The 10,738-nt window shown below is 38.1% G+C and overlaps 1 protein-coding gene across 1 annotated transcript; it reads left to right on the top strand.

Annotated features, from left to right (window-relative positions):
* The first annotated feature begins 264 nt into the window (after positions 1 to 264).
* On the top strand, positions 265 to 7,450 carry mapk12a (mitogen-activated protein kinase 12a). Its single transcript, XM_026287308.1, has 12 exons — positions 265 to 498; positions 1,478 to 1,607; positions 1,729 to 1,787; positions 1,884 to 1,995; positions 2,505 to 2,534; positions 2,618 to 2,665; positions 2,756 to 2,870; positions 3,079 to 3,150; positions 3,275 to 3,354; positions 3,450 to 3,528; positions 6,289 to 6,462; positions 6,760 to 7,450. The coding sequence occupies exons 1-12, from the start codon at positions 380 to 382 to the stop codon at positions 6,831 to 6,833; spliced, it is 1,092 nt and encodes a 363-aa protein (XP_026143093.1). The 5' UTR covers positions 265 to 379; the 3' UTR covers positions 6,834 to 7,450.
* The last annotated feature ends 3,288 nt before the right edge of the window (positions 7,451 to 10,738 follow it).

Below are 10,738 nucleotides of genomic sequence, written 5' to 3'. Positions count from 1 at the left end.
TTGTACTTTCTGTATTGGTAGTTCCTGTCATCAAGTGAAGTTCCTCGAATGTGTAAACATACTTGGTAATAATGAATGAATGACTGAGGCGTAGTTAGTAGTAACATTGGAAAGATACTGGTCACTATTCTGTTACTTATTAACATATTTAGATTATTAGATATTAGTGACATTAAAATAGGTATTACTACTTGGGTTTACACAACAGCTTTGTTAAAACGGCTTGCCACACACACCGCCACGGTGGAGAGGGAGCGGTTACGCGGGCACGCACAGGCTATGAACGCGCACAGGTAGATTCCTATTATCAGTGTTCAGGAAAACTGGAAATCACAGCCGCGAAACTCGAAGTTGCACATTTAAAGCGGTATTCGCCAATATGTCAGTCCGATCAAGACCTGGCTATTATCGCCAGGAGGTGAATAAAGCTGTTTGGGAGGTTCCGGAGAGATACAGAGATCTGAAACAGGTGGGGTCGGGGGCATACGGTACAGTATGGTGAGTGTACTCTCATTTTCGGTACTTCCTGGAAAGAATTGTGCTTTACATTTTAAAAACACGTAATTCATAGTGATTGTAGCAGATCCATATATCCGGCGTCTATTCAAAACAAATGATGTGGACAGAGGTAGTCAAGCGAAAGTGAAAGATTACTTTATGATTAGATGCCCAGAAGTGGATTGATAGAAATTCAGTTAAACAGTGTACTTGAGAATAAGACTATATGTTTTCTCTCTACGTCCTTATAGATATTTAAGATAAACAAAGATAGAAAATGAGAGTTCCAAATGAAAAATGAAAAATCAAGTGCCTGCTAAATTAAGTTGTGTACAACTCATTGTGTTACTATGAGGTTAATAATTGTAAGATGGCAAAGGTTGACGAACATTGCCTGTGGTCAGGTGATGATGGTTTATTGCATGTCCTTAACTTTACATATTTGATTTAAAAGGCCCAGAGTAATATACTACTGTTGAGACACATCACACACCTTAATATGCCATAAAAAAAAATCCACTTTGAAATTATACTGTAGGTTATTACCATTCACTATCCCTAAAACCACTCGTCATCAGACCAATCTAATGCATCACCTACGAAAAACAGACATATATGTATCTTTAAAAGATACATTACTTCTTTTAAAAATAAATATTTTAGTATAGGAGTTTCTTTTGAGATGGCAAGATTGTTTTGTTGTAATTTCTACTGTATTCATGTACGGTAGTTTGCAATTTGTGTACATAATAGTGTTATTATTATGTATTATATTATTATTATATATTATTTTATTAGTTATTATTTGATTGCTTCCTGTAAAAAAAAAAAAAAAAAACATTAGTTACATTAAAATAGATATTGGTGCAGATTATACAATAGCTGTTAAAATGGCCCATAGTACTCAATACAATTTATTTTTTATGTACTCTAGTTTGAAATGCATGCGTGCATTTACAACTGGTGATTTGTTCCTCAGCTATGCACTTGACCGGAGGACAGGGGCAAAGGTGGCCATCAAGAAACTCCATCGTCCCTTCCAGTCTGACCTGTTTGCCAAAAGAGCTTATCGGGAGCTCAGGCTACTCAAACACATGAAACATGATAATGTAAGACACCTAAAAATGACCCTCAATTATGAGAGTTTCTCATCTGCCCAGTCATAAATGAAAACAATTTGCAGGCTTCATTATGTGCTGTATTTAATAATCACTGGTATTATCCTTACAGGTTATTGGACTTCTAGATGTTTTCACTGCAGACCTTTCTCTAGACAGATTCCATGACTTGTGAGTATTTCACAAGTGCTTTGACGGTGATTGTTTTTGATATTAGTAATTCTTGGATGCATGATCATCATCTGATTCTCCCTTTCTTTTGCATAGTTACTTGGTCATGCCTTTCATGGGTACTGATCTAGGAAAGTTAATGAAAATGGAGAGACTGTCAGAGGACAGGGTCCAGTATCTGGTCTACCAGATGTTGAGAGGACTTAAAGTGAGTAAACAGTAAAAAGTGTTTTTACGGCAGGGCGGTGGAGTAAGGCAGGGCTGCAGTCTGAGCCCAACTCAATTTAACATCTACATGAATGAGCTGGCTACAGCAATAGAATGCTCTGATATCCCTGGCCTCACTCAGATGCCTGCTGTATGCAGACAACCTGGTTCTGCTGACCTCAGTAATACTGAGAAAATGCCCTTCTTACTTGAAGATGGCAACACAGCTATGCTAGTTGCTAAATTCTGTGAATAATCATTCACAATGTTAGATGTTAACATGATTAACTCTAAACTGACTCACTTTATCTTTTCATGTATTTAGATGGATTTTATTTATTTGTTATCCATGTTGTTGTTGTTGTTATGTGTATGTTAATGCTTAGGCAACATTGTGTTACACAGTCATGCTAATAAATCTTAATTGAATTGAACTAAAGTGAGTTTTGTAAGACTTTAGTAATAGTTACTCTCTCAAATATATTGTCATGAATCTCTTTGTGTTCACAGTATATCCATGCTGCTGGAATAATACACAGGGTGAGTAAAGTGGTTTTACATGTCATATATAAACATGTATTTCATAATGCAAAGCCACTGACTTCATCTGTTAAAACCTGCAGGATCTCAAACCGGGCAATCTGGCAATAAATGAGGAGTGTGAACTTAAGGTATCTCATCATGTTCATGTGTGAAGTGGTAATTGTATATTCATGCTGTATGCCTCTTGTCAAGATAAAGCCTGGTGTCTTATATTAAAGATCCTGGATTTTGGTCTAGCACGACAAGCGGACAGTGAAATGACGGGCTATGTTGTGACACGTTGGTACAGAGCACCTGAGGTCATTCTTAGTTGGATGCATTACACACAGACTGGTTAGTACTGTGTTGCATGCACTTTATATATTTTCCATACTGTGATTAAAAGCATATGTTAATACTAAATAAAGATCAGTTTTAGTTTATTTCATTGCTATCATAAAGGTAAATATAATTTTTTGATTAATGAGATATTGCACAATTGCTATTTAAACTGATGATAATACAGAGACATGTTTGTGTTTGATGAAATGTTTCCCATCAGTGGACATCTGGTCAGTCGGATGCATCATGGCAGAGATGCTGCTAGGGAAACCACTGTTCAAAGGAAATGACCGTATCCTTCCTTGCAGAAAAGCTGTGGTTTTTATGTACAAATTTAAGGGGGATTTTTGTATTTTTGATGTGGTGATTACTTCCCTAAGTCTCATCCCCAGTATGAATCCTTGACCATTTCCCAGACCTGGATCAGCTGATGGAGATCATGAAGATTACAGGGACGCCCACAAAAGAGTTCACGGCCAAACTACAGTCTGAAGATGTGTGTTTTAGTTACATTTTCATACTAAGACTAGTTTGCAGACCAATCACTATATATATTATGAGATGTGAAAATCTAAACCATTTTTTTTCTAGGCTAGACACTACATAGCAAAGTTACCAAAACTTAGAAAGAGAGATCTTCGGACATTGTTACCAAATGTTAACCCACAAGGTAAGAGCGTTTCTTGCTCAATGCTAAAGGGGGTGAATGCGTATTTTTCACATTTTTAATCAGGGTTATCAAATATTATATAGTGGATATATCTTAATTATGAATACTTCATGTGTAAGTATTTTTATAAAGCATTTTGCTTATTTTTTTATTATTTCTATGTATTTGTCTTCAATTAATATGCATTTAATAATTACATCATATTATTTTTTTATATTGCATTGAATATTTGTTATTTTTCAGTCAGGCACTCTCTGCGTCACGTCGTAGCAGCACGGTGAATGCATCTTTTTAAATATGTCTTATCACCTGTGCGTTTCTGGATGTGATCGTTACCTGGTGCCTCAGGATGGTCATGTTCGCTGCCTCACGTGTCTGGGCATTAAGCACACTGAGGAAGCGTTTGTGGATGGTGCATGTTCTCTGTGTGGGGACATGACCATCTTGGAGTTGCATAAAAGACTCAAGACTGGATGAGTGGTTTGTTGGAGGTTTTGTCACTGGTTCTCAGCACTGGTATACCGTTGTGCAAGCCCTGAGGTACCTGCACAAGGTGGTCATGACCTGGCAGTTCTACATGAACTGCATACTGCATCTTGCGTGCAGAAATTGAAGGACATGTACTTTCATGTTTCGATCCTCCTGTGACACAGTCCATTCCTGCATTTCCCCTTCGAGGATTGGGCAAATCAGTACAAGGCCCTGCTCTTCAGTCTGTCCCTGTTGCCTCATGTCTTCACCAAAGTCGCAGAGGCAGCCCGCAGTGCCCGCAGTGTTTGCATCCTCAACTATCTCGACGACTCACAACTTGCCCGCCACCTTCCACCTTCTCCTCTGGAGTCAGAAGCATCTGAGGTCCTTTCATGCCATCCACATCCCAGGAGTGTTTAACCTAAATTCCAGGGGAGTTTGGACTCCAACTCGCTACTGCTAATCGCGACAACCCCCACCCCACCGGCTGATTCCACCAAGAAATTATCAGTTTTCTCAGAGATGGGGCACTGTTCACCTAATGGTCTTCCTCTCACCTAGAGTACCCCTGGAAATGTTCAATCAGAGCCATGCTTTCCTTCTTGCACCAAGGACTGGAGCATAGGCTTTCCCCATCCACCCTTAAGATTTTAGTGGCTGCGATCTCCGCACACCTTGATCCCATAGAGGGGAGGTGGGTGGGGAAACAAGACCTGGTTGTCAGGTTCCTTAAGGGGGTCAGAAGGTTAAATCCTCCTAGGCCCCCCTCCATACCCCATTGGGAATTCGCATTGTTGCTAAGAGCCCTACAAACTCCTCCCTTCGAGCCTTTGGAGTCAGTTGAGTTGAAGTTTCTCTCCATGAAATCCCTATTCCTGACTGCATTGGCTTCAATCAAGAGGGTGGGGGACCTGCAGGCATTTTCAGTCGATGAATCGTGCCTTGAGTTCGGGTCAGCTGACTCCAGTGCAACACTGAGACAACGGCCCGGCTACATGCCCAAGGTTCCTACTACTCCCTTGAGGGACCAGGTGGTGAACCTGCAAACGCTGCCCCGGGAGGAGGCAGATCCTTCCCTCGCTTTGCTATGTCCTGTACCTGCACTGCAACAGTATGTGGATAGAACTCAAGAGCTTTAGGACATCAGAGCAGCTCGTTGTCTGTTACAGAGGACAGTAGAGGGGGAAAGCTATCTCCAACCAGAGGATGGCCCACTGGATAGTGGATGCCATCACCTTGGCCGATAAGACACAAGGTGTGCCCTGCCCACTCAGGCTGCATGCTCACTCCACTAGGGGTGTCGCATCATCCTGGGCGCTTGCTTGTGGTGCCTCGCTAGCAGATATTTTTATAGCTCAGGCTTGGTGATTCCTAACAATTTTCAAGTCCTTCAGTACTCTGGCAGCCAGATGTGGCAAAGTGTCCGGCGCCAGGCCTTTCATACAATGAATTCTTAAAACCTGGTGCGAGGCTAGTGCCCATATGAATGGCCCTGTTGGGATCCCATATGTGTATTTCCACAGTACAGTGACAAGGGCCAAGTTTCCCCCATCAGGCTAAACTCTGCATCTCTAAATGATGCAGCCTGAGCCATCTCAGAGACTTCCATGTGCAATAGAGTCCTTTTGGGTTACTCACATGAGTAAATATCACTCAGCCCCCTCCGGGAGGAGGCAACTCCACAGCGTACCTCTTCCAAGTAGGAAGGGCATGCTTTCCCAGTGTAATCCAAGTCCTACTGTTTGGGTTGCTCGAGGAACAGCAGTAGTCGAGCTTCTCTGTGTAGAGCCTGGTCCTATCATCTGCCTTATAGGAATGTTCGGGAGACCAACACAGGGCACTGGAGGGGCAGCACCTGTGGCGCATTGGTAGGGATTACCAATTTTCTGGTCACCGACGTGATATAGAGAGTGACCAACTGAAAGGGATAATCATAAAGAAGTGAAAAATCATGTTATTGACAATAAAGAAAGAAACACATGCATAAACATTTTAACCTAAAATTTTCATGTCATAAATAAAATGTCCATAGATTTTTATCAACTTCATTTACATTTATGAATTTGTAGATGTTTTATTCAAAGCAACTTTTATTGCATTTAAGGTATACATTTTATTAGTTCATGCCGTCCTTGGGAACTGGACCCATGACCTTGTTGAGTTTGTTTGCCAAGGAATGCATGAACTACTATTTGATCTAAGCACATATTTTATGAGTGCATTTGATGAAGACAAGTTTGAATGTCACATAATTTTTTGTCATTTACTTTATGTTGATTTTCTTCTCAGCAATTCATGTGTTAGACAGCATGCTGCTCCTGGACCCTGAAAGTAGAATAACAGCGGCGGAGGGACTGGCTCTTCCTTTCTTCTCTGAGTTTCGTGAACCAGAGGAGGAGACTGAGGCCCCACCATATGATCATTCTCTGGATGAGGCAGAGCAGTCAGTGGAGCAGTGGAAAAGTAGGTTTAAATGACTTTAAATTCACAGCAATGGTGTAATGGATTAGGCAACCAATTATGGACACTTATTTTGCTCAGAGGTGATGGATTAAAGTTAAAACAAAAATTATGGATTTTTTTCTTTAAAGCTTTAAAAGACGTTAGTTGATGGTCTCGAATCATCTTGATTACTTGTGGATTATTGTGTTTTTGTCAACTTATTTAGTTAGTATTTTACTCTTAAATATGCTTATTCTGGAGAGTGAAGATATAACCAGTTTCTTTTTCCTATTTCTTCTGTTTTCTCCTTGACCTCAGAACTCACCTTCACTGAAATTCTGACCTTCCATCCAGCACCAGTGGTGGCAGAATCTAAAGAGACGGCTCTCTGAGATTGCTTATTTTTACGTCATCAAGGCTTTACATTTTATTTGTACCATGTCCTATACAGACTTTGAACTATTTTTGTGCGCATACTGTTTAGTTTTAGTTTATCAGCCTGTTGTGTGTTAATGTCTGGCATGGTTGAACAAGGCACAACTGAACTATTGGCAGACCTGCATCATTCTGCAATTTGAGTTGAAGATTTGAGTATAAATCTTTGCAAGTATGGAATAGTAGTACCTTTTTTTGTTTTAGTAGTATTTTTTATTTTAAGCAAAGCATATCACTAGCCAGCATTATTGCTGATACATAATTACACTGGAGATAATTTCACTGAAATGCCACAGTATAAATATTTGTATGTTTTATATAGTTTACATTTAATACGGAAATAGAAAAAAATATTTTCAGGTTTTGCCAAACACCACAGCCAAGTACTTAGTGTCTGCAAGAGTATTCATTTTAAAAGTCTGATAACCTGGCCACAGTCACAAATAATGTTTTTATGCAAAGGAAAATAATGTACAATAAGCATGTTTTTAATTGATTACATAACATTTTTCTTGTATATTGTTAATTCAGGTTTACAGAAGAAAAAGTAGGATTAAAAGACAATTGGTACTTTTTTCTGCTTTTGAAGTTGTTTTCTTATTCATATCTTCTGTGTGTGTGTGTGTGTGTTTTAAGGATTTCAAGATGTTTCCATGACACTTGAACTTGTTTGGAAGTCAACTCAACTGAATTTCTCATGATATCCAACAGAGGGCGACATTTACACTTTGTTTGCTTATCTTTTATAGCATTTTACAGTTACACTTCTACAGCTGCATTACACTAGAAGCTCCATTTAGACTTTAGGTCCCATGCCCAGGCCCTGTTTTTATTTATTTTATTAAAGGTTTTCTAATGCATTTGATTTAGCAGTGAGCATTGCTGCTACGTGCCAATACTGCACTGTAGTTTCCTATAAAAGGTTATACTAATTTTAGGTCTATAAGTGCGAAATTGACCTTTGAACTTCTAGTTTAGGGACACAATTTCCTGTCCCATGAGAGTCCTTCTCTGTTCCTGTAGCCTGTCTTTGATACCTGGCCTTTTTTTAGCCTCTGTTTAGAGTCCTTGTGTGGTTCATGTGGTCAGAGAGTGTTCTGCCTGAAGGAAAACAGGAGGGGAAAAATACATATTTCATCCTGCTTACTTCTTGGCAGCCAGATGTAATGACACAGAATGAGAGAGGAAGATAGCAACAAAACCAAGTTTCTTCTCTTACTGTATGTTTTTATCAGGTGTTTGGACTCTCATTTTGATGGCACCCATTCACTGCAGAGGATCCGTTGGTGAATAAATGATCTAATGTTACATTTCTCGATATCAATTCCAGTGAAGAGCATAATTTATATGATGATACATATATTTTAGACGTTATGTAATGACATTTAGATGTTTTAAGTGACTAAAGTGTCCAAATACTTATGCTACTGTATGTTTATATACAGCATGCAATTCCACAGATAACTCTTTACACTGAGAACACTATGTCCTGTGGAAAAAAAAACTATAGAAGGCTGTCCTTGTCAAACATCCTGTCTTGTGCAACACTCTTGAATTGGGATAAACATAATATTTCATTGTTTGCTTATGTTCACATAGTTTAGAGCTCTTGAACTATTGCATAAGTGACTTTAGCTTGGTTTTATCAGCATATACTTTAAGTTTCTGATGTTTACAAGGCTACATTTATTGGATCAAAATATACTGAAAAAATATTATCACAATTAAAAACAACCACAGTCTGAAGAGTGACATGATCCTTCAGAAATCTAATCTGATATGCTGATTTGGTGCAAAGAAACATTTATGTTTATTATTATAAATTCTGAAAAGAGTTATGCTGATATATATATATATATATATATATATATATATAGGATTCGGCATTTATTTGAAGTATAAGTCATTTCTATCATTAAAAATGTTTTTACTGTCAACTTTGCTCAACTTATTTTATTTTTGCTGAATACAAATAATAATTTCTTTAAAACAAATCATACTAACCCCAAAGAAATTTTAACCCTTTGAACAGAAGTGTATCTCAAACCACCTGAAAATTATTGAATATAAACACCTATATATGTATTTGCTCTTGGAAAGTAGATTCAAAAAGTTTAACTGAACTACAGTCAAAATAATTAAGTCATATTTTTAATAAATTTAAAAATGAAGAATGATATACAGTTATTTTCATTTAAATGCATTTATATTCTTACAGTAACAGCGATATATATCTGTTTATGAAGTTTAATATATAAAATATTTTGTAACATTATGAATGTCTTTCATGTCACTTTTAAGAAATTTAATGTATTTTATTTTTTATGCTTTTTAAAATATGTAAATTTGTAAATATTTCTGCATTTAATAATCTTCCTCTTATAAGCAGTCTTACTCTCCTGCTTCATGCTCTCTGCATATTTTACTGTTTACTTTCTCTCTATGTCTCTCTCACAAGCACAGGGAGATACACGTGCCTCCTCACTGTTTAGCTGATCTTAAGGAATCCTTTGGCTTAGTGGGCTGCACAAGAGGAAATTCCACCGGCTCAAATGTTCTCAGTAAAGGCCCCAGCATGGATCAAGGACCCGGAATCCCTGCAACCCGTCGACTCTGCAGGGACAGCGAGAGGCCTGGAGGAATGAACGTGACAGTACAACAGATGGTTCTCCTCCAGTCAGCAGACAGACTATGGTTAGAATGGTATTTTAGGTATCACTATGTTCACAAAAATAACTGGTAACCAAAATATATGTGCGTGACCGTAAGAAGTCTGTACTTGTTTTTTATTCCACATTATAATTCTATTGATGAAGGATAATAAAGAAGGGGAGAGACTACTCATATTGCGGATTTAAAAGCATCAGGACTGTTTTCAGAAAAGATTTAGTGCAGAATGTGCTATCTTTTTAATCTGTGAGTGTTTTCTGATGGTCTTTATGTGTGGTATCATGCAAAAGGCCCTAGAGAGCCATAATTTGCAAGATTGCACTTGACTGAAAAAATGTCCAGCTCCCATTCTGGCGCAACCAAACCTGTCAAAGCTATAAGTTTTACAGCTGCCTAAATAATGTGAAGGTCAGAGCTGGTTCCCTTTTTTGAGGAATTCAGCTGTTTTAAAGAACAGAATGTTCCTGGTTGTAAGTGATGTAAGAAGAACACAGCAACATCCTCCTCCGTTGGAAAAGTTCTGGGGGGCTTTAAGATTTCTTTAGCAGTACTCCAGGAAATTGTGGTGGCAGTGTCACTGTGGTCAGTTATATGCAGTTGGCTCATATATAAAAGTGTATACCAAAACAGCTTTTCGATGGTTCACTATTTGTTCATTTGTCAGGAGAGTTCTTTGTTACTGCTGACATTCAGTTTTAGATTACACAAATGCTGCTAAATGCTAAAGTAAGATGTTATAAACAATATCACATTGTATAAACAACAGAATCAGTTGCTTGATAGTTACTAATACATAAAAATAGACAAGAGAATCTTATCATATTTTAAATGGAAGTTACATTTTAGCAATTTTCAATCATATCCCGCTGCATTCTGTGGTCATGCTAATTGTAAACTATCTGGTTTGTGTTTCATGCATTAAATGCTTTTGTAGAAACTGTGATGGAAAACAGTGGCTCGATGTCAGAAAATGTTTATTTGATATGGAACCTCTCCTCCTATTTCTCATCTACAAGGTTATATAACTATAAGTACTTACATAACATCCTTTCCAGAAATTGGGGAGTGAAGGTAAATCAGAACTGTATGGTCAAATAGCCATGTACCTGCATATGGTAACAGTATGTAGATATGCTTGTGCAGATGATAAGGCAAAAGCAGATGGATATGTGATATGCAGTGCAAGAGAGGG

Source organism: Carassius auratus, chromosome 18 (assembly GCF_003368295.1).
Source record: "Carassius auratus strain Wakin chromosome 18, ASM336829v1, whole genome shotgun sequence".
Taxonomy (NCBI): domain Eukaryota; kingdom Metazoa; phylum Chordata; class Actinopteri; order Cypriniformes; family Cyprinidae; genus Carassius; species Carassius auratus.
Note: the sequence above shows the minus strand (reverse complement) of the source record. Positions and strands in the feature narration are given on the sequence as shown.